General features: G+C 37.1%; 1 protein-coding gene across 4 annotated transcripts in view; it reads right to left on the reverse strand.

The window, feature by feature from the left end:
• Brd10 (bromodomain containing 10) overlaps nucleotides 1–24,673 on the reverse strand; it is an 85,857-nt gene that overhangs the window by 45,244 nt on the left and 15,940 nt on the right. For 2 of the 4 annotated variants that reach the window (XM_060388264.1, XM_060388270.1), the window contains exon 2: nucleotides 10,117–10,317. The exons of 1 other annotated variant lie outside the window; for it this stretch is intronic. In XM_060388264.1, the coding sequence (XP_060244247.1) occupies nucleotides 10,117–10,317 (201 nt within the window). Of the gene's footprint in view, nucleotides 1–10,116; nucleotides 10,318–12,049; nucleotides 12,133–24,673 lie in introns of those variants that run through there. One more of the 4 variants, XM_060388279.1, reaches the window with a different exon arrangement.

Raw genomic sequence — 24,673 nt, forward strand, 5'->3', positions numbered from 1 at the left:
TGGGTCCAATGGTGACACAGATGTTATAGGGATAACCAACCACTTTCTGATTAAAGCCTGTGCCACAGGAGAAAATGCATGCTTGGTACCACCAATTTGGCCAAGGACCCATGATTGGGAAACTAACAGACCCCAGGAATGAGTCTACACTTATTCTGCTAAATGGACAGAGTCAATCAAACTGCCTTCTAAATCCATCTGTCTGTGCCCACAGATTAGTACAGCTATCAGACTTCATCAGAGAAGTGCAGTGGATGATGGCAAACACAGGAATTCACAACTGGCCAAAATGAAGAGAATATGTGTCAGTGGAATGCTCAGCCATAATTAGGATACTATATCACACACCCACCCTAATACTCAGAGATCATTGTGGAGGAGGGGTTAAAAAGAATGAAGTTAAGAGCCAGGGGTCAGGGAGGACAGGATGACAGGAATGCTGTGCTGATGAACTCACAGCAGCTGTGGCTGCTGGCATAAGACTCACACAAGATCAAGCTAGTCAACATGTTAGTATGGAGGTGAAAGGATTCATAAGCTCCACCCACAGCTGATGAACTACAGACAAGTGGTGTCTCCCTGAAGAAGTAGAGTCAACTTTGTTTAAGAGAGAATGTATTCCTAAACTGACAAACACCACTGTGCCTTAGCAGGTCAGGCCCAAAAGGCAGAACCCATAAACTTTTCAGTTACATGGAGGTTGTAAGAAAACCATTAAACAATGGTCAGAAGCCCAAGACCAAAGTACCCAAGACTCAGTGTCTAGAGTCTCAGATACTAAGCGTAGAGATCATCTCTATGCAACTGTACACACAAAATTTAATGGCATTTATGATAGATTTCTATTTTAAAATCAAAATGTAAGGACATGGTAGGTAAGTTGACCTCTGAATTACACACATATATTCTGAAATGCATGCCCCACACCAGAGTTTAAAAAAAGTTCAAACGCTGGAGAAACGGCTCAGCAACTAAGAATGCTTGCTCATCTTGCACATAATCTAGGATTAGTTCCCAGCACCCACATGGCAGTTCACAAATGTCTATAACTCCAGTTCCAAGGGATCAGACACCCTCTTCTGGCCTCCCCAGGCACATGTATGGTGCACAAACATACACCAAGCAAAATATCATACACATGAAAGAATGAAAAACATAATTAAAAAAAAATCAAAACGTGTAATACCTTGTCATTTGTTGTTGTTGTTGTTTTCCCCAGAGAATGAATTCACAGGCTGAGTATCTCTATCAAAAATGCTGGGGATTTTATTTCATAGTTTTTAGATATACATTAAATAGCATATCTTGCAGATGAAATCTAAATTTATACATGAAATTAATTTATGTTCCACAGATCATATACACGCCGACTAAAGGTAGTTTTACGCATATGCGGCATTTTAATGCACCTGTGCACTGAGTACAACCCATATAAACTTTATAAAGGGGTGTGAATTTCACGAGGTGTGGAATTCTCCTTTTTTGGTGTTATATCAGAGTTTCAAAGTATCAAATTCTGGGGCATTACAATTTTTATTTGAATTCAGTATGCTCAATTCCTATGAAGGAACATCAAATACTAGAATAGACAATACGATAATAATAATTAATAGTGATAACAATAATAAACCTCAAGTAGAGAAAGAGAACAGAAAATAATCATGGGATCCTGGAGATAATACATAAAAAACTAGTATCAATAAAGGGCTCTTTGTTTGATACAGAAAAATTACATGTTTCTGAAGAGATGAAAAGAAAAGTAACCAGTACTTAGGAGGAGAATGGAAGAGGAAATTTTGTTTTTTAAAGATTTATTTATTTATTATGTATATAGTGTTCTGCCTGCAGGCCAGAAGAAGGAACCAGATCTCATTATAGATGGTTGTGAGCCACCATGTGGGTGCTGGGAATTGAACTCAGGACCTCTGGAAGAGCAGTCAGTGCTCTTAACCTCTGAGCCCCTGGAAGAGGAAATTTAAGCAGATGAAAAAAAAAATATATGGGCTGTTTTTGCCTAAAAAAGTGTTAAGGAACCTTTAGATCATTAGATTATTCGTCATTAGATTGGCGACACGGTCATTTCTAAAACTACCTAATGGAGACACTAAAGAACACACAGAAAATTAACTGTGAGAAGATGACTTCTTCAGAACGCCACAGCAGGCCAGTGTAAGAGAGCCTGAGCGCAGGCTAAAGTTAGCATCAATTGGGTTATTCTTGGAAGGAAATTAAGCAATGATAGTACATGTACATTCTGTTAGGTCAGGCCCCTAGAAGAGCCCCCATGTAGTTGAAACATGATGCTGCCAACTCCATGTATACAATGTGGAGTTACTAAAGGGAAGGATACTGTTCACAATGCTCCTCGTCATGAACTGTATTTTTCAGGAGAGGATGCCAGAATCTAGTCCCAGACTCTGGGTTTCCTAAGAAAGTGTAAAGAAGGGTGTGTGCGTGTGAAGTATATGGTTACTTTGGGTTTTTGTTTGTTTGCTTTGTTTTGTTGAATATAGGGTCTCACTTATGCAGCCCAGATTGGCCTGGAGCTCACTGCATACCCTAGGCTAGCCTTGACCTTGCAGTAATCTTCCTGGTTTGTCTCCTAGAATACTGGAGTGACAGGTGAGTACCACATTCCAGGCTTAAAATAGTCTCATAAAAACAGGACTGTGGAGTCTTTCAACTGATTCTCAACAGTGTGGCAAATAGGAAATAGAAGAGCCTTAATATATAAAGCTCTAGAGATAATGTATGTAATATACTAAATTTAAATTTATCTTGTATGTATGTTTGTTTCACCTATATGTATATGCACCACACATGCGCCTAATGCTTGTGGAAGTCAGAAGAGGGCACTGGATATCTGGAACTAAAGTTACAAAGGGATATGAGCTTCCATTTGGGTACTGAGACTTGAATGTGGGTCCTCTACAAGTGCTCTTAATCATTCCGGTCCCTCACTTTTTTTTTTTTTTTGAGACATTATAGCCTATAATTTTAACACCAGCACTGGGGAGGCAGAAGCAGGTATATTCTGTGAGGTCAAGACCAGCATGGTGTATATGGTAAGTTACAGACCAGTCAAAGGTACATACTAAGACCCTGTCTCAAAGGGGGAAAAAAATGAAAAGAAAAAAAAGAAAGACAAGCAGGCAGGTTGAAGCTAACCACATTTTGCTGATAAAGACCCAACTTTTAAAACCAGCTCTCCAAAAATTCGTTTAAGTACACAGTACTAGAACAAAAGAAAGCAGGGCTCAGTGAGTGAGGATACAGGCTGTTCTTCCAGAGGGTCTGAGTTCAATTTCCCAGCAACTACATGGTGGCTCACAACCATCTATAATGGAATCTGATGCCTTCTTTCGGCATGCAGGTGTACATGCAGGCCAAGCACTCCCTTCCTCCATCAATAAATAAAAAAACGAGTGAGTGAGTAAGTGAAAGCAGCACATGGTTTTAGGATGTTAACTCATGATATTAAGCCTTCTGTTTGGAGAAATATTAAAAGACTAAGAATCATAAAACCCACAATCACTCATTAAAGACCAAACAAACAAAAAACTGGCCTTTATTTCTTTTTTCTAATAAGCTCTCATTTTCAAAATGTTGTTTCTTATAGGCCTGGAGAATATTTGCCTGCTACTGTATGAAAAAGTAAGAAAAATTCTAACTAAATGTGCTACTTTAACTATGTATAATGAATGTAGAAAGAACACTGCTAGTGATATTAGCCTTACATACATACACACACATGCACACATATCTCATATTTAAAAGTGCTTTCACTTTTACAAACTTTTAGTGAATGCTTAAAAATAATCCATTATGGAAACACTACAATGTAAGCAAACTGAAGGCATGACAAAGGAAAGCAAAGGCATTTGCATTTTTAAACGAGTAATGTATATATTTTAGGAATACTACCACTCATCAAATTTATCATTCAGGTTTTTTACTTCTCCACTAACAACAGAGTATCAACATTAAAACAGAAAGGAATTTAAAGTTTAATAGGGAACTGACAGAGCCCCGTCAAATTTAAAAGAAAGAAGCCACGAAGGAACCTACACTATATCTATGTATTTCTCCTGGAAAATTAGTAAGACTTCCAGTAGCATTCCACACAGCTGCAAATAAGAAGCTAGAATAATCTGAAACTCCTAATACTAATACTATCACCTCTTCCAAGATAGACAGTCTCCTCTCTCAGGCTGCCATTTCATGTTGTGTCTACACAATGCCACTTAAGAAATAGAACTGGTCACATGCCCTCACCTTAGATGTGAGTGGGTATGAGAATATAAAATTTTTGGCATTTGACCTGGAACATCAAGATCTACATGGGAAATCAGCAAAAGGCTGGGAAGCTATTTAAAAAAAAAATGTAGAGTGACCATAATTGTCAAATGCCACTGCTATTTCTGATAGATTTGGGAAAGGATGGATTATAAAGTTAGAATTTTTATTTTACAAAAATGTAGAAACTATTTACTGCTTTAATTATGGGGATTTCCAAATCAAAAGATGAGTTAGTTTATACAGGTATGTGAAACAATACAAGGATACATTTTTTGGTAATCCAAACATTAACTTTTACAAAAAACAATCATGAAAAGATTTCTAATACAATTAAGGTATCAAAACTACTATCTGATGGCATATTCTTCTTATTTATTTATTTATTTATTTTTCTCTTAGTTACATTTTGCTAATTCTAATTCTAATTCTAATGAGCTGTATCCCTCATTCCCTCCCCAATCCCACCCTCCCTCCCTCATCTCCTCCCTGCCCCTTTCCAAGTCCACTGATAGGGGAGGACTTCCTCCCCTTTCATATGACTCCCTTTTGTCAGGTATTTTCAGGACTGGCTGTAAAGTCCTCCTCTGTGGCCTAACAGTACTGTTCCTCCCTTCGGAGGTGGGGAGGTCAAAGAGCCTGCCATTGAGTTCCTGTTAGAAATAGTTCTTGTTCCCCTTACTATGGGAAACCAATTGGTTACTGAGCTATCACAGGTCACATCCGAGCAGAGGTTCTAGGTTTTATCCTCTCATGGTCTTTGGTTGAGTGTCCATCTCAGAAAAGACCCTGTGCCCAGATATGTTTGGTTCTTGTGGAGCTCCTATCCTTTCCACATCAAACTCCCCTTCTTTCATATGATTCCCTGCACTCTGCCGAAGGTTTGGTTATGAGTCTTAGTATCTACTTCGGTAGACATTCTATGCTGAATAAGATGGTACATGTCTGAGATCTCAGCATTTGTCCCATAATACGAAGAAACTAAAACAAATGAATACAAAAAGAAAAAATTAAATTCCAGACTAACAGAATCTATGTAAGGAGAGCCAATATATTCTTGCAACAAGTTTTAATTTTTATAAGTACTAAATATCTTTTTGTTCAATAAGTAAGTTCTACAAAATATATTTGTTCTTTAAATGGTTCAAGGTCACCACTGGAAATAAAATGAATAAAATGAACTGATGGGATAGTGTCAAGATTATTTTAACAACCATAAATTAACAAGATCCAACTCATTTTTAGAAAGTCTTTCACTTATAGTATTGATGTTTTCTAAATCAAAACGCCCTCTCTGCACCAGTTAGCACAAATTGCCTGCTGTCTTGTCAGTATTTTCCTAAAGACAGCTAACTTTAAATCTACCAGCTCAGCTATTTCCCCAGACCTCAATATAGTTTTAATGGGCAAAACACACTAAAATGGGTAGAGCATGGATACTGTTAAACCAATTAAGAAACAATCTCATTAGTTTAAGTGAAGGATAAAAGAACTATATGAAGTCAGAAACAAGAGACACATACAAACATCAAAGCTAGTTGGAAAATAAACTGTCAGAATCTTAGGGTGTACTTTAAATGCGTGTAAGTAATACAAACATTTCCAGGATGAATCTCAGGTTTCTAACCTGCACAATTCAATAGATGTTAATATCATTCACCAAAAAAAGGCCCTGTAACAATGCTGAATCTTAAGAAGCCTGTACATTCATAATTAATTTTAAATATGAACAATTTAAAGCTACTATACCAAATATCTTTTGTTTGCCTGGACCTTTACCCTACTCTTTGATATATAGATTATGTCTATCAACCTCATCCTCTACGCCCCAGATCTCTGGGAAATGACCAGAAAGTATTTATTTTGTTCTTTTGGCTCCTTCCTTAGCTTGAGTTGAACCTCTCAATGGAAGATAGCATACTTTCAAAACAATCTTCTCATAACTCTCCCTCCTGAGTACCAGAAACTACTCCCTCAAACTATTCCAGGAAGCATCAGGGAAGAAATGTTTCCAAATTCATTTTTACAAAGGCAGTCTTACTCTGATATCAAAACTGATAAAAACACAACAACACAAAAAGAAAACTACAGGGCAACATTCTTGCTGGACATATATGCAATAGTATTCAATAAGATACTCAAAAATCAAACTGAACAATTGTATGTATAATATATCTTTATTGTGTGTGTGGGGAATATATATCTATTGCACTGTGGAAGCAAAAAGTAAATGTTTTTTTTTTTCTCTCTCTCTACTGTGCTCCATCTGATTTTGCTGCTGTTTGTGTTTTGTTTGTTTGCTTGGTATGTATGTCATAGGGACTCGCTGTGCAGTCCTGCTGCCCTAGGATTCTCTAGGTAGAGTAGGGTGGGCTAGAACTCACAAATCTACCTGTCTCTGCTTTCCAAGTGCTGACACTAAAGGCATGTAACATAACACCAGGCACTTTACTTCATTATTTGGGGAAAGCGTCTCTTACTGAATAAAACCATGAAATGCTACTGAGAAAATAATATTCTACCTTAAATGCATGTTTTGTGAAAGAGATTTTTTTTTTCTGGTATCAATCCGAACAGCTGACAACACACTATCATTTTAAGTCAAGATAGTAGCTGGTATAATACAATTTTTCTTGTTTTTTTTTTCTTTTTCAAAATTAAGTGTGTATGTGTGTACCTAAATGTGTTGCATGCATGCCTGTGTGCAGATATGGGGGGAGGTTATGCATGGTAAGGCTAGAGGTTGATATTGTGTGTCTTCCTCTATCGCTTTCCAATCTATTTTTTGAAGCAGGGTCTCCCACTGAGTTTGGAACTCACCAATTTCTTAGACTGGCTGGGTGGCACAGTCATGGGATCAAGGTCTTCCTGTTTTTGCCTCCCAGTACTGGATGTGTGCTGCCACACTCAGCTTTTTCAAGTAGATATTAGGGCTCAAACCCAGGTCCAAGCACTTCGCCCACTAAGCCTTCTCCCTAGCCCAAATCTGGTTTTATGTGACAGGATCTGACAAAGACCATGTTGACCCTCAAACTTCCTGTGTGGCCAAGAATGACTTGAACTCCTGATTTTCCTACCTTCCCCCTTCCCAGTGCTGAGACTACAGGTGTGCACTACCATGCCCAGCTAACTTGTACAATAATGAATTAACTTTATAATTAAAAAATTACAAGTATGGAGTAACATTTAAATTAGATTAAGCACAATCTGCCAAAATTAAGAAAGAGGCAGAGATCACTATTCTATATAATTACAAATTTCTACATAATTACAAGTTAAAATGATTTATAATACAAAGTATCACTGAGAGAAGTTAAAGAAAACAAATACCCAGGAATTAATCAGTAATATGCAATATTGATCAAAATTCCCAGGCTTTTTTTATATAGAAAGTTAAAGTATCTAAAATAACATGGAAAAGTAGAGATCATAATATAGACAAATTTAAAAATAATAAAAATACAATTGGAAGATTCACATTGCTTAATTTCAAAGCTTACTATATAAAGTCTTGAATAAATTCAAATAGTACTCAGTAACAATATCAAATAAATAGTCATCAAATTATGTAGTAGCATAAATGTATATGTGAGTTCAGAATGATTCACAAATACATTTTCAATTAATTTTAATAAAGATGCATAGAGAATTCAGTGGAAAAAGAATAGATTGTTTTTTGTTTTCCCAATGAATGAGATTGGCCTAACTGGTTACCAGTACGAAAAATTTTAGTTTTATCCTTTTCTCACACCACACACAAAGTTAACTTCAATTAGGTAATAAACATAATCATAAAAATGGAAACTTAGACATTTCCAGAGGGAAAAAAAATTCATAGCCCCAGTTATGTTTACAGTTTTTTTATACAGGTCACAAAAAGTATAATTAAAAAAAAATCAACTGAATATCAAAGGTAAACATTTCTTCTTGGTATATACTGAAAGCAGAAAGGCAGGGCACAGTTTTAAAGAAGCACCTGCCAGTCATATTTATCTAGGAAAATTTTTTTTCTTGAGTAAGTACAGAACTGTTACAATTAGATAACAAAACAAAACACATGGGAGTTGGTGTGGTGAAGCATGAAACATTTCATGGACAATGTTCTGCCATGGCTTATTCTTCTACGTTTATTTGTGGCAGGAGTACACGTAAATATATATAAGGCTAAACTGGGACAATTTCTAGCTTCCCTGTATACATTCATATATACTGTTGGATGCTTAAATGTTTGTCATCATCTCAATCCCCTTATTTTTAGACACATTCTCTGTCCCTTCCCTTTCAGCTCACATTTTCAAATTTATAGCTTCTTTGATGGTTTTACAAGTCATAGGATTATGTATTGCTTAGTAACATAGGCACAAGAGATGCTCAAAAACTATGTGACTTTGGGCAAACTACTTTATTTCTCTGTGACTCAAGATACAAACAGACTACACATGTTGAAAGCTAACCCTGGCTCGGTAAATACTACAGTCAGAAGTTTTCTTCCTCGTTAGTACAGTGTCATTACTATTGGGTGTAGCTGGCCTCAAACCCACAGAAGGCTGGACCCCTGCCTTGCTTCCCTAGCACTAGGATTAAAGGCAAGTGCCACCACATCAGCTGTGCTCTAGTGTTCATTCTGCCTTGCTCTACTTTGATCATGAAGGCATAAGGTCCTGCTGACCCTCCAAGACAATCTGACCTCTTTCTCCTCTTGGAAATGTAATGGAGGTGTTTTCCTTCCATCAGCTTTCTAATTTTTTTGGTTCCTCCCATTCCAATCAATTATGCACTACTGTCATGTTAATTTTAATTCTAAAATATTTCCATTTCCTATAGCAGAAAAACTCTCTAGGCCTCTGTACTAGGTGGGGGGTATGTCTCATAGTTATTTCCCAATTAATCACTGCTATAAAAAGTAAGACTGCTGAAAGTATCATGGCTGAGTTTTAGCCCTACAATTATCAAAACAAATTACATTTATTAATATAAGAGCAACAAAATGTTTTAAGTTGCGTTCAACTAGTATTAGTAAATCCTAATTATGTCAGCAAATATTCCTGGCATAGCTTGAGATTTGATTTGGTGTAAATCACTAGTCAATTACAAAAGCTTGAGTTTACTTACCTCTCGGGGCTCTACTTCGGCTTTACTACAAATGTTATATAATGCCATCACTCTATGACCTGAGCACAAAAAGGTGCTACTGATTGAGTACAAGACCCTTTCCTGAAGAGCATAAAACAATCAAGTCATCCAAGAAGTTAATATTAATGAAATGGCAGAGGTGGACTTCTGCCACTCTTTTATTAAATTTAAATTTAATTTTTTACTAGATGTGTATGAGTGTTTTATGTCTGTGCACCGCATGCACCTGGTACCTCAGAGGCCAGAAGATGTTTGATTTCCTGGAACTAGTGTTACCACCATGTAGCCATGTGGGAACTGACTCTGGGTCCTCTGCCAGAGCTGCAAGTGCTTTTCACCACTAAGCCATCATTCCAGCCCTTATATCATTATTTCTGAAGCTGGTAGTAATTTAAAGATGTGTGATTCTATTCTAAAAATATAAGTAAATAAAACTGCTACAATTTGAACTTCCCTTGAGATTATTTCTAGAAAACTAGAAAATCTTTTATAAAAATAGCTTTTATAGTGCCAAAATTTAAAACTACACTTGAAAACAAATTTCACTGTGATCCATTAACAATTCATATTTTATTGACAGTGCATTATGAAATACTACTAAAATGTAGTATTGGCATATAAGTGCAGCTAGTCTTTAAAAAGTAATTCTTGGAAATCTGAATGAACATTTAACATTTTAACATTTACCTTTTTTCTTCTTTTGCTCTCAGCTGCTCTTCCTGTCTCAAAACTTGAACCATTATAGACTCAAAAACTCCACTTGTCAAACCTGCCAAACTTCGAGGTGTTGACCGACGCCTTGTTGAAGTACATGCAGTTCCCTTCTCCTCCTCCAATCCATAATAGCCTCTAGATGTAACTGCTATCGTTGTCTTTTCTCTCAAGTGCCTTGGAGAAGAATAAGTCAATTCACAAGGTAAATCTTCTGGATAAGCAACACACCTTTTCACCACTACTTTCAGTAGAATTTCTTCTGCTGACTACATACAAAATACTTAGTTAAATTTTTCTTTGCCATGCGTGAGCTTTATCTTTTCCACATAAGAGTCTAACTTCTTTCATATAAAATCCACTGAAGGACAGTATCTCCGCTACATTTAACAAATATAAGCCAGAAGTATTCAAATTAAGGACTAAAACACTAATTCCTTAATAGAAAAGTTTTTTTGGTAATAGGTATTATACTGTTTTTTGATGTGTAAGAAAATGTACAATGTTATAAAACATTTTGAGAAAGATGATGTGACACAAATACTTTGGGGAATTATTAACAAGTGTGGTATTACAACATATAGCAATTACACTATATGGGCCAAGAATAAGGAATTATACGGCTCAAGGAAAACAGCTGCCTAGCAATAACAGACCCTGAATAGGTGAATTAGAGGTTCATTTTAATGTGATTTTTACCAAGTGATTTAACTGATTCTGTTACATTAATTACTTATCAATACTAATAAAAGAGAATGTTAATAATAATACAAATGAATGTAATGAAATCTGCCTTCTGACTAAACTGTAAAAATAATTTATAACTATAGAATTCCTCTTCAATCTCAATATAAATGTGTTCTTTATGATATTTTTATTAATTTATTGAGATACTGGTCTAATGCTTAAAAACAGTATCTTAGCAGTTCACTTAATTGCTCACAAATCATCTCAATAAATTTAAAATAACTAAAAACATTTACAATAGACCTAGGGGTGTAGCTCAGACATAGCATGTATAAGACCCTAAGATTGATCTATAGTACAGCCAAAAAAAAAAAAGTCAGTAAAAACATATTTACACTGAAAAAGAAAACATTACACTGACCTTTCAAAGTTTTAAAGGCTAGTCCAACTATTGATTTCTAAATTTGTATGTATTATACAAACAGTAATTATAAAGATAAAAAATTCAGGCCTGGTGGTGCTGGTACACAGCTTTAGTCCTAGCACTTGGGAGGAAGAGGCAAGCAGATCTATGAAATTGAGAACAGCCTGGTCTACAGAGTTGAGTTCCAAGACAGCCAGAACTACATAGAGAAATCCTGCCTCAAGAAAAACACCCCCCAGTCAGGTAAAAATCTCTCTACCTTTGTAAAATATGATAGCTGGGTGTGGTGTGGTGGTACACGCCTTTAATTCCAGCACTTGGGTGGCAGAGACTGGTGGATCTCTGTGAGGCCAACCTGGTCCAGGACAGTACACAGAGAAACCCTGTCTCAAAACCCCCACTCTCCCCCCACCAAAAATAAATAAATAAATAAATAACAAGCTAAAAATTTTGCACATGATTTCTACAATGGCAAACTTAAGTCACTATTTAAGCAAATCACTCAAAATACTGCACGAAATTTCTAAGAATTTTTCCTCCCTTGGAGCCCCCTCCCTACTCTTGGGTGTTCTTACTGTTCCTTAATAAATCAACATTCGCTCTGCATAAACAAACCAGACAGACAAAAGAGAACTTATATGAATTAAATGTTGGCTATGGGTATATTTCCCTGCTTTCCTAAAAATGGTCAAAAAGCATAAAGCTTTACACGGTGAGATACAATCAAAAGCCCCATCCTTCTTAAACAGTGTCCACATCAACTTATGACTATAAATTAGAATAACTTATCAATCTTACCTTCACTGACATCTGGATCCCATGAATACATTCTATTGAGATATTGTAGTACTATTTTTTTTCTGTTACAAGGAGATAACACTGATTTAGCTTTATATAGAATAAAAACATTAGTTTTCTAATAATGGAGAATTTGGGCTAATCTGGTATTCTATTTCAGGCAGTTGTATCTTCTTTTTAAAATTAATATTTTAATTAAAAAATTACATTTATTGTATATTGAGGGGCACACATGCCACATTATGCCTGTAGCGATTAGAGGACTGCTTTCAGGTGTCAGTAGATTCTTTACCTTTTTTAAAAAATAGCATGCATTTATTTATCTATCTATCCATTTATTTATTTATTGCAATTTATTCACTTTGTATCCCAGCTGTAGTGCCTCCATTTCCTCCCAGTCCCACCCTCCCTCTCTCTTCTCCCCCTAGGCCCCTTCCCCAGTCACTGATAGGGGAGGTCCTCCTCCCCTTCTTTCTGACTCTAGCCTATCAGGTCTCATCAGGACCGACTGTAAGTTCTTCCTCTGTGGCCTGGCAAGCCTGCCCCTCCCCAACGGGGGAGGTGATCAAAGAGCAAGACACTGAGTTCATGTCAGAGACAGCCCTGCTCCCCTTACTAGGGCATACTCCAACTGAGGATTATGCATGGAGAGGACCTAGAGCTCCCCCCGCCCAGCTCAGTTTCCAAGTGGGTTTTCTATTTACCTTTTAACAAAATTTTACATATATGTATATATTGTGTGTAGTGTGCACAGACAGGTATGTGTGGAGGTCAGCAGACAACTGAAAGTGTTCTCTCCTTCTACCATGGGGGTTCCAAGGAGTGAACCCTGGTTATTAAACTTGGTAAGCAAAGGACTTTTATCTGCTAAGCTATCTCCATGGCCCAGATTACATTAATTAATGTACCACAGAATATAATTCATTCATCTAAAAGGACCAGGTATGTGTATATGCACTCTCTAAAAAAAAAAAAAAAAAAAAAAAAAAAAGATGTCAATAAAGTATAAAAGTTTTTGAATAAAATATATTTAACCTACAAACATCACAAATAAAATGGCATCATCTAGAAGTATATGTGCTTGTGTGTTTGCGTGTGTGTGTATGAGTCCAAACTCTTAGCCTAGATTTCTACAAATGCTTCACAACGGGTTTTTTCCTTTCATTCAGCTCTATCAATAGAGAAACCTGTGCAATACTTTTAAAAGCTACTTGGAGTATGTTGTTACTTTGCTGTTGCCTCCAAAATCATCCAGTCACACTTAGAACACATCTGACATTCTTATTACCTATAAAACCTAGTGGGATATGGTCCTTACCCCTTACGGCCACTCTTTCTGCTTTTCTAAGTCTTTGCTCTGTACGCCAGCCCAAGTCTCCCATTTATTCTGAAATCATATCAATACACCTATTTCCCTAGAATCTTTGCAATCCATTCTTCATAAAAATACTCTTCCTCAGATACTCATATGTGGGTCTATCAGTTCAACCACCTTTCAAATGCCACCAAACCTGAGAGGGCTTCTCTGACTGTGATGCTTAATAACAGCTCTCCTATCACTCTACGATTTGTCTTTATGTTACTTATTACCACACTGTGTTAATTGGCATTTACTTAAGAATTGTCTACCCACTCTGCCAGCAAAACTCAGAGAGCTATGTAAAATACAAGGCAGAAAAGACTGTAAGAGCCAGAGCTGGTGGATAACTCCAAGAAACAGCTGTCTTCCAGACACAACAGGAAAGAAGCATATATGAATTCAAGACTGTGGCAACACACACAAGGCCCATGCTGGGCTAAATTCAGACATGGTTCAGGCTCTACGAGGAAAATGAGACACTGGCTCCCACACCTCGCCAAGAACTGCATTTGACACTTAGCACTTCACAGTAGGCCCCAGGCCCAAGAGTAGTTTGCCAACACAAAACACACTCAACAATATTTTGTTCACTTTTGGTCTTAACTTGCTTTGGGTAGTTTTTTGTACTATTGGTCTTTTGCTTCTGTTTGTGTGTGTGTGTTTCTTGATTTTTTTTTTAAGAGAAAGGAACGGGGAAAGCATAAAATTGGGTACATAGGGAAGCAGAGAGGGTCTCGGAAGCAGAAAAACATGATCAAAATATATTGTATGGAGATTTTTCCTTTTTCTTAAAAAGATTTATTTATTATATATACAATGTTCTGTTTACATGTATACCTGTAAGTCAGGAGAAGGCACCAGATCACATTATAGATGGTTGTGAGCCACCAGGTGGTTGCTGGGAGTAGGACTCATAACCTCTGGAAGAGCAGCCAGTGCTCTTACTCTGAGCCATCTCTCCAGCCCCTGGAAAGTTTTTTCATAAAAAATATCTATACCCCAACAAGAAGGAAAGGTCCAGGAATATAAGGGACTTTCCCCTCCCTTACTGGCTGCACTTTCTGACCTAAAACTACACTATGCATATAGTATATATGTGTATAATATAAATATGTTTATGTGTGTGTGTGCATGCTTAAATATCTTTGAAAGGATACAAACCAAGCTGTTTCACATTGTCAATTAAATATATTTAAAAGTTAAAACTCTAATATATGAGTATTTGTCCATAATAACAGTCCTGATTAAACATGTTATTTGGTTTTTATTCATTAGAGAATAAAATGCTATAAATGATAAATAAATCTCACTTTACCTCCAAACAGGAACTGTCACATAATTAAGGATCACACAAATATACTAAAATAGCTCTTCATTTATTAAACACACACAGAACTATTTTCTTTTTATGAGGAAAATTATCTTATGAAGTCAGTATGATAGTAGTTTGAAATATGATGCCAACTATACATAAAAATTTAGCAATAATTACATTAGACTCACTGAGTTTTTGTCATCACTTCTATTGATTTTTTCTTTAAAGCACAAAATGTCTATGCTAACAGATTCTGAATTTCAGAATTCAGAGACTAAATTCTACTTCCAATGACTATGACAAGTATTAACAAGAAGCCAACTGAGCCGGGTGGTAATGGCACACGTCTTTGATCCTAGCACTTGGGAGGTAGAGGCAGGCAGATCTCTGTGAGTTTGAGGCCAACTTGGTCTACAGAGTGAGTTTGAGGACAGCCAAGGCTGCACAGAGAAACCCTGTCTTAAAAAAACAAAACAAACAAACCAACACAAACAATAAAAAAAGAAGCAAACTTCTTTTGGGTAATTGATACTTAAAACTAACATAAATGTACTTGATATTTACTTACAGATACTTATTAAGAACATATTTAGAAATATTTCCATTATTATGTGAGGTTTCTTAAATTATTATTAAAGGCACTGTGAATGTTATTAATAGTACAAATTTTTGTAAGGAAAAACAGCACAAAAGTAGAGAGCATATTTAGCACGCACAAGGTCCTTGGTTCAATCCTCAACACACACACACACACACACACACACACACACACAAACACACACTCATTCACTCACACACAATTACAAACTGGAAATAAAATTATCTAATATGTTTCATATTCTAAGTGAAAAGCTTCATTTTGTTAACTCATTCATTTAAAAAATGTTAAAATGCAGCTATAATGCTACATGCCCCACGGTCCTAGCAAAAAAGGACCTGTACTAAGATAGTGAGTGTTGTTTAATGCAGGGACTATTTATAAATGTACAGGCAAGGCTAAGAGAAGTTAGATAAGAGGTGATGAAATGTTCCTGGAAAAGCCATAACAAGATGTTTTTTCCACTCTAAGCCTAAAAGAGGAAGAGAATGGAATAAGGAATAGTTATTAGATCAAGAGAGCTGTAACTAAAGAAGAGGGACACAGCAACTGAGCACAATTACTGACAACCTGATGCCCAGGAAAGAGGAAGATGTTAAAGTAAATACTCCTACCTCTTGGTCCTCCTGTCAGTGCCTTCCATTGGCTGAACCCAATCAGAAGTCAGGGGACAAGGCTGACTAGTTAATGCAGTCCTTAAAAATCAGCCTCCTGGGGCCCAGAGCAGAGTATACAAAGGTGGAGAATGCATGTGGAGAAGCATATGATGACTAACAGCATAGCACAACCTAAGTATTAGTTTTCAAGAACAACTGAATGAAATTAGAAAAAGAAAGAAATTTTACTTAGAGACTTTAACAAAAACTTAGGCATGTTTGGTAGATAAGTGATATAGTCTTTGAAGCTGCTATGCACTTCTTCCATCTAAATATATGTGTCTTTATGAGTACATAATCCTAGCATACAAAAAGTTTCAACTATCTCCACAGCCAAGTATTAAACCAGATCTTGACAAATCACAATGCTTTCATAAAAAATGCCTAGAGAACTTCCAAAAAAAAAAAATACTATAGTCTACACACTATTTTTTCTCTTTCAAAGCAGCTTATTTAAGCTTAGAAACCTGACCAACCACTTTGTACAAATAATAAATATATGCTTAAAAATAAACAACAAACCCAAGTTTGGAAACTACTACTTTCATTTTTAAGCTACTTGATATCCAAGATATTTTCAGAAACCACAATATAAAAGAAAGTACTAATAACAAACTATTACATACTTTCTACTATTCCTTCCTTTTTGTTCCTTCCTCCCAGTCATTCTTATTTTCATTGAAAATCTAGGCTCACCCAAAAACGTAGTATCTTGTCTTTCATTAGCTCTAACACAATCGAGCTTCTTTTTACTAGTCATATAAGTAAGCTGGAACTCAATACATTAACTATTTTTATCTCCTTTGACCAAATTACCTCTTTATTCCACACATTTAGCTTCTTTTAAATCTCAGCCTAAAGCCCCTCTGCTCATATACTTCTACTACTAAGCACTACTGCTAAAACCAAAACCTTGCAGTTATTTTTTTAGTTATAAACATCTGTGTTCAATCTACACTAAGACTACTTCTTTGAAAGTAGCTAACACTCTCTCTTGTTCTCTGTAACAGGTACTTCTTTTTTTTTTTATCACCCCATGAAAAGAATATGAATTAACTCTTAAAGACCTAAAAACTTTCTTTTTTCTTTTTTTTAATTATTTATTATTATTATTTTTTTTATCAGTTACATTTTATTAACTCTGTATCCCAGCCGTGTCCCAATCCCTCATTCCCTCATTCCCTCCCAGTCCCTCCCTCCCTCCCTCATCTCCACCGTGCCCCTTTCCAAGTCCACTGATAGGGGGGACCTCCTCCCCATTCATCTGATCCTGTTTTATCAGGTATCTTCAGGACTGGCTGCAAAGCCCTCCTCTGTGGCCTAACAGGACTGTTCCTCCCTTCGGGGGTGGGGAGACCAAAGAGCCAGTCATTGAGTTCCTGTTAGAAATAGTCCTTGTTCCCCTCGCTTTGGGAAACCAATTGGTTACTGAGCTACCACAGGCTACATCTGAGTGGAGGTTCTAGGTTATATCTATACATGGTCCTTGGTTGAATGTCAGTCTCAGAAAAGACCCTGTGCCCAGATATATTTGGTCCTTGTGGAGCTCCTATCCTTTCCCCATCAGACTAACTCCCCTTCTTTCTTATGATTCCCTGTACTCTGCCAAAGGTTTGGTCATGAGTCTTTGCTTTGAAAACACTGCTAGTTAGCGTCTTTCAGATGCGCTCAGTAGACTCCTGTCATACGTTCAATGCACATCCCATCTGTCTTTCTAAACGAGGATTGATCATCTTACCCCATGTCCGCTCAATTGATTATCTTTTTTAGGTGTATAGATTTCTGTAATAGGTACTTCTAATGCCACCATTATGAAAAGTTTTACCCTATCACCTACTACAACTTAGGAAGGTAGTTCTCAAGATAGCCATTAAAAAAACTATCTGAATTTAGGAATGTCTCAATAAAAACTGTTTCTCTGATCCCAAACCAATCATTGTACAGGTTTTCAATATTTGTATTTTATGAATTCTGTGCATTTCTTTAGCATAAAATCATGTTCAAGTCTGATTTAAAACAGCCACTCCTAAGAATCCAACTTTTTGATGGATTTCTTTTTCTATGTTACCAAAGACATACGTGTTAGAATGGCTAGAGTCCTGGTAATGTGAAATTACTAATTTCTGATAGTGATCAATAACTCTTGTTGATCAGTTGGCTTTGAAGCTTTTCTTATAAGCTTCTTTTATTACAGCATAATGCTAATGAATATACTATATACTATCTTTGGTGATTATTGCTTTCTGACATATTTTTTTATTAAATTTTAATTTTTTATATTACAGTTTATTCATTTTGTATCCCAGCTGTAGCCCCCTCCACCATTCCCTCCCTGGTGAATAAAAAAAAATATGTCCCACAAAATGTAGATTCCTGATTGCCTAGATACAAGCTAAAGGAGGAAAGGAGTGACTGCTAATGGCACAGTGTTTAAGGAGAGAGAGCCAAAAGGGTCTGATACCGAATGTATGGATAACATTAAAACATTATACATTTTAACTGCCTTCATTTTAAGATATGTATATTATATCTCAATATGGGGTGTTTTGGGCCTTTTAGTTTTGTTTTTTAATAGATATATATTTTAATGGATGCATTTGCTTTGTTGAAGTAAACAATATTTTAATTACTGGCATGATTTATTTTTTTCTTTATTAATTACACTTTATTCACTTTGTATCACCCCTGTGGTTCTCCCCCTTCTCCTGTCCCAATCCCTCCCTTCCTCCGCCCTCTGCATGCATGCCCCTCCCCAAGTCCACTGATAGGGGAGGACTTCTTTTCCTTCCTTCTGATCCTAGTCAATTAGGTCTCATCAGGAGTGGCTGCCTTGTCTTCCTTCTGTGGCCTGGTAATGCTGCTTCCCCCTCAGGGGGAGGGAATTAAAGAGCAGACCAATCAGTTCATGTCAGAGACAGTCCCTGTTCCTATTACAATGGAACCCACGTGGATACTGAACTGCCATGGGCTACATCTGTGCAGGGGTCTTAGGTTATCTCCATGCATAGTCCTTGGTTGGAATAGCAGTTTCAGGAAAGACCCCTGTGCTCAGATTTTATGGTTCTGTTGCTCTCCTTGTAGAGTTCCTGTCCTCTCCAGATCTTACTGTTTCCCACTTCTTTCCTAAGATTCCCTGCACTCTGCCCAAAGGTTGCCCATAAGTCTCAGCATCTACATTGATAGTCTGCAGGGCAGAGCTTTTCAGAGGTCCTCTGTGTCAGGCTCCTGACTTGTTCCCTCTTTTCTCCTTCTTCTGATGTCCAGTCTCTTTGCCTTTCTGGATAGGAATTGAGCATTTTAACAAGAGTCCTCCCTCTTGATTAGTTTCTTTAGGTGTACAGATTTTAGCAGGTTTATCCTATATTATATGTCTATATGAGTGAGTATATACCGTGTGCATCTTTCTGCTTCTGGGATAGCTCACTCAGGATGATCTTTTCCAGATCCCACCATTTACCTGCAAATTTCATGATTTCCTTGTTTTTTTATTGCTGAGTAATATTCCATTGTGTAGATATACCACAATTTGTGCATTCAATCTTCCACTGAGGGGCATCCGGGCTGTTTCCAGCTTCTGGTTATTACAAATAAAGCTGCTACAAACATGGTTGAGCAAATGTCCTTATTGTGTACTTGAGAATCTTTTGGATATATGCCTAGGAGTGGTATAGCTGGATCTTGAGGAAGCGCTATTCCTAGTTGTCTGAGAAAGTGCCAGATTGCTTTTCAGAGTGGTTGTACAAGTTTACATTCCCATCAGCAGTGGAGGAGGGTTCCCCTTTTACTACAATCTCTCCAGCATGTGTTGTCTCTTGAGTTTTTGATCTTAGCAATTCTGATGGGTGTAAGGTGAAATCTTAGGGTCGTTTTGATTTGCATTTCCCTGATGGCTAATGAGATTGAGCATTTCTTTAAGTGTTTCTCTGCCATTCGATATTCCTCTGCAGAGAATTCTGTTTAGCTCTGTACCCCATTTTTTAATTGGATTACTTGATCTGTTGCTATTTAACTTCTTTAGTTCTTTATATATACTGGATATTAGCCCTCTGTCAGATATAGGGTTGGTGAAGATCCTTTCCCAATCTGTAGGCTGTCGTTTTGTTCTGAGGACAGTGTCCTTTGCTTTACAGAAGCTTTTCAGTTTCATGAGGTCCCATTTATTGATTGTTGCTCCTAGAGCTTGTGCTGTTGGTGTTCTGTTCAGGAAGTTGTCTCCTATGCCAATGAGTTCAAGGGTATTCCCCACTTTTTCTTCTAAGCAGTTTAGTGTGTCTGGTTTTATGTTGAGGTCTTTGATCCAGTTGGACTTTAGTTTTGTGCAGGGTGATAAGTATGGATCTATTTGCATTTTTCTACATGTAGACTTCCAGTTAGACCAGCACCATTTGTTGAAGATGCTGTCTTTTTTCTATTGAATGGATTTGGCATCTTTGTCAAAAATCAGGTGTCCATAAGTGTGTGGATTTATTTCTGGGTCTTCGATTCGATTCCATTGATCCACCAGTCTGTTTCTATGCCAGTACCATGAAGTATTTAGTATTGTTGCTCTATAGTACAGCTTAAGATCAGGGATGGAGATACCTCCTGAAGATCTTTTACTGTAGAGAACTGTTTTAGCAATTCTGGGTTTCTTGTTGTTCCATATGAAGGTGAGAATTGTTCTTTCAAGGTCTGTAAAGAATTGTGTTGGTAATTTGATGGGAATTGCACTGAATCTGTAGATTGCTTTTGGTAAGATGGCCATTTTTACTATATTAATTCTGCCAAGCCATGAGCATGGGAGATCTTTCCATCTTCTGATATCTTCTTCTAATTCTTTCTTCAGAGACTGGAAATTTTTTTCATACAATTCTTTGACTTGCTTGGTTAGGTTCACACCAAGGTACTTCATGTCCTTTGTGGCTATTGTGAAGGGTGTTTTTTCCCTAATTTCTTTCTCGGCCCTTTTGTCCTTTGTATACAGGAAGGCTACTGATTTTTTTGAGTTAATTTTGTATCCAGCCACTTTGCTGAAGTTGTTAATCAGCTGGCATAATTTATAAATAACCAATTGCAAATTAAATATTTTACTGGTCATGTTAAAAAAAATGCCCCTCCCCTTGAAATATTCAAACCTAACCAACTAGTCCTTTCATTCACACCTCATTCTACTGTACCATGGCGACTGCCTGCACATACTCCCCTGAACCATTCTCCCCAATGGTCATTATTTTTCAGTTTTTATTTTACTCAAGCTCTCTATCATCTAGTCAGTTTTTTTTCCCCCAAGACCACAATTAAGACTTTTTGAGATAAAAAAAAAGTAGAGGGAATATCCATTCATATAATCAAATTCATTCAGATATCTACTAAACAATAAAGATTCTGCAATGAACATAATGATAGCTTGTATAGATGGAATTGAAGGTATAAATATCAAAGATGACTGATGTATTCAGGTTGAAACAATGGCTACAACAACAACAACAACAAAAATCTACATAAAAATTGAAAGTCAGAAAGAAAAACAAAGAGGTTTAGGTTAAAAATAGTTAACGTTTTGAGGTAGCAGTTGTATAACTAACTAGAAAAGTTCTGCCAGGCAGTCGTGAGGCACACCTTTAATTTCAAACCTCAGGAGGCAGAGACAGGTGGATCTCTGAGTTCGAGGCCAGCCTGGTCCATAGAGTGAGCTCCAGGACAGCCAGGGATACAGAGAAACCCTGTCTCTAAAAAACAACAAAAGAAAAAAAAAAAAAAAAAGGGAGGGGGGAAGAAGAAGGTAGAGGAAGAGGAGGAGTGAGAGGAGGAGGAGGAGGAGATGTAGTTGTTGTTATATGGACAGAAATAGACTTTTTTAAAGGATGGGGGGAGGCTTAAAATACTGACCTGGGAATCTTTTGGTAAGTACAGCTATGGGAAATAAGTAATGTATCTAGAGGAATAAATACAGAAATAGAAGCTCTAAAGGTGTAATTGCAGGAATTATCTACAGATACCAGGAAAACCCAGCAATAAACAAACAAATAAAATAAAACTAAAAACATGAGTAAAGGAGTAACTTAAAAATGCAAAAGCAGAGACCAAAAGTTTAATTACTAAGTGTCTTAAACTCTTTAATTTTCTAAACAGACTGAGAAAGAACAAAATAAAAGCCAAGAACAGAGAAAGAAGGCATGCGTCATTAGTTAAAAGTCAAGAAAACTTCACTAGAAACTAAGAGCAAAGGCCCTTACAAGTTAAACATTTCTATGCCTTGGACATTTTCTGAAACAGCAGTAGATAAATAAACATACTGCCCAGAAATAAAGACAAACTGCTGCAAGTTTTTAAAACTACACATTTTGCTTAGAATGAATCTATATCTTGGCTTGTTTACTTCTGCTTAGAGATATCGTTTACCACACAGAATAACTCAAGAGGTCTCAGTGCAGGCAGAACACAAATAAGCTTATTACTAAGTGAGTTACGAACTCATTGTCCAAATATGTTTGTGTTATCTAAAAGACACTTGGATAGTAATGAGTTACAAAGGAGGCAGGTAGATACCTTAGCTTCCTGGCCCTGGCTCTTCTCTTTATCTATCAAGCTATATCTACATCTAATCTACATCTGTATCTATAAGGCTTTGAAATTATAAACTCAGGAAACTGTCAGGAAAACTCATCACGTTTTGCCTTTGCCAACCTGAAGTAACAAGTCCTAACAAAGATGTAAGAACCTAGCAAAATCTACAAACAAAATTGAAATTAGGAAGACTTGGCAATTGAATATAGTGGTATCTAGAGAAAAACACCTAGTACTCCAACTGCCCCCCACCTTCCATTTCACAAGCAGGTACAATACCATTCCTCTTCTCTACAAACCAGTAATTTGAAGTTTTCTCACATGACTGACTCATTATTTACTAATATAGACAGTGGCGGTTTTAGAGATGGGGGTGGTATTTCTTGTGCCAATGAACCAAAACATGGGTTTTTACAAACGTTGAATCTATCAAGTTATCTATCAAGGCAAACTTCCTATAAAAAATCTGAGAAAAGTAACTTCAGGAAGAAAAAAAAAAAAACTTGTCTTAGCAGAGGACCCATTTACCAGGTATCAGAGAATTTTAGGGGCTGAAGAGGTGGGCTCATTTAGTAAAAAGCACTTGCTTTGCAAACATGAGGGCCTATGTTTGGCCATGAAAGCCCAGGTGAGAAATCTGTATCTGTAATCCCAGCGTTATGGAGACAGGAAGATCCCTCGGGCTTGTTGGCTGCTAGTCTAGGCCTGCCTCAAAAGAGGTAGACAATGTTTCTGGGGATGATACCTGGCCTCCATATACATGTGAGCAGGGTGCACATGCGTGCACATTCATCCATTCATTTGTTCTTTCCTTCTTTCTTTCTCTCACACACACATTCACATACACGATTAAAAAAAAAAGAAAATTTAAAGTCATAAAAACAAAGAAATACATCAACAAATGTATAAAGATCAGCAACAGAGTGGAGAGTTCAAAATATACCAGGGATGTTATCATAAGGATAGTATTTCAAAACAATGGAGAAAAGTGATTTTGCAACAGTTGGCTGGCTGCACATAAGAATAACAAAAAAGCTGAAATTCAACTTCATTTCTTTTATTTTATTTTCTTCATTAATTACACTTTACTAACTTTGTATCCCCCCTGTGGTTCCCTCCCTCCTCCCATCCCAACCCCTCCCTTCCTCCACCCTCTGTATGCATACCCCTCCTCAAGTCCACTGATCCCCAAGTCCTTCTTTCTGATCCTAGTCAATTAGGTCTCATCAGGAGTGGCTGCCTTGTCTTCCTTCTGTGGCCTGGTAATGCTGCTTCCCCCTCAGGGGGAGGGAATTAAAGAGCAGACCAATCAGTTCACGTCAGAGACAGTCCCTGTTCCTATTACAATGGAACCCACGTGGATACTGAACTGCCATGGGCTACATCTGTGCAGGGGTCTTAGGTTATCTCCATGCATAGTCCTTGGTTGGAATAGCAGTTTCAGGAAAGACCCCTGTGCTCAGATTTTATGGTTCTGTTGCTCTCCTTGTAGAGTTCCTGTCCTCTCCAGATCTTACTGTTTCCCACTTCTTTCCTAAGATTCCCTGCACTCTGCCCAAAGGTTGCCCATAAGTCTCAGCATCTACATTGATAGTCTGCAGGGCAGAGCTTTTCAGAGGTCCTCTGTGTCAGGCTCCTGACTTGTTCCCTCTTTTCTCCTTCTTCTGATGTCCAGCCTCTTTGCCTTTCTGGACAGGAATTGAGCATTTTAGCAAGAGTCCTCCCTCTTGATTAGTTTCTTTAGGTGTACAGATTTGAGAGGTTGTGGAGAAAGGGGAACCCTCCTCCACTGCTGGTGGGAATGTAAACTTGTACAACCACTCTGGAAAGCAATCTGGTGCTTTCTCAGACAACTAGGAATAGTGCTTCCTCAAGATCCAGCTATACCAATCCTAGGCACATAGCCAAAAGATTCTCAAGTACACAATAAGGACATTTGCTCAACCATGTTTGTAGCAGCCTTATTTGTAATAGCCAGAAGCTGGAATCAACTTCATTTCTTGACCAACAACTTCTTGATAGATCCATTCTTTTTTTTTTTTTAATGCCTTTATTCAGCATTAGTTAAATGCTTATAGGTAGTGTGGCTAGGTACTGGTACAACTGCCCTACTAAAGATATACAAAATCAAAGTAAGCAAATATATACA

Source organism: Meriones unguiculatus, chromosome 1 (assembly GCF_030254825.1).
Source record: "Meriones unguiculatus strain TT.TT164.6M chromosome 1, Bangor_MerUng_6.1, whole genome shotgun sequence".
NCBI lineage: Eukaryota > Metazoa > Chordata > Mammalia > Rodentia > Muridae > Meriones > Meriones unguiculatus.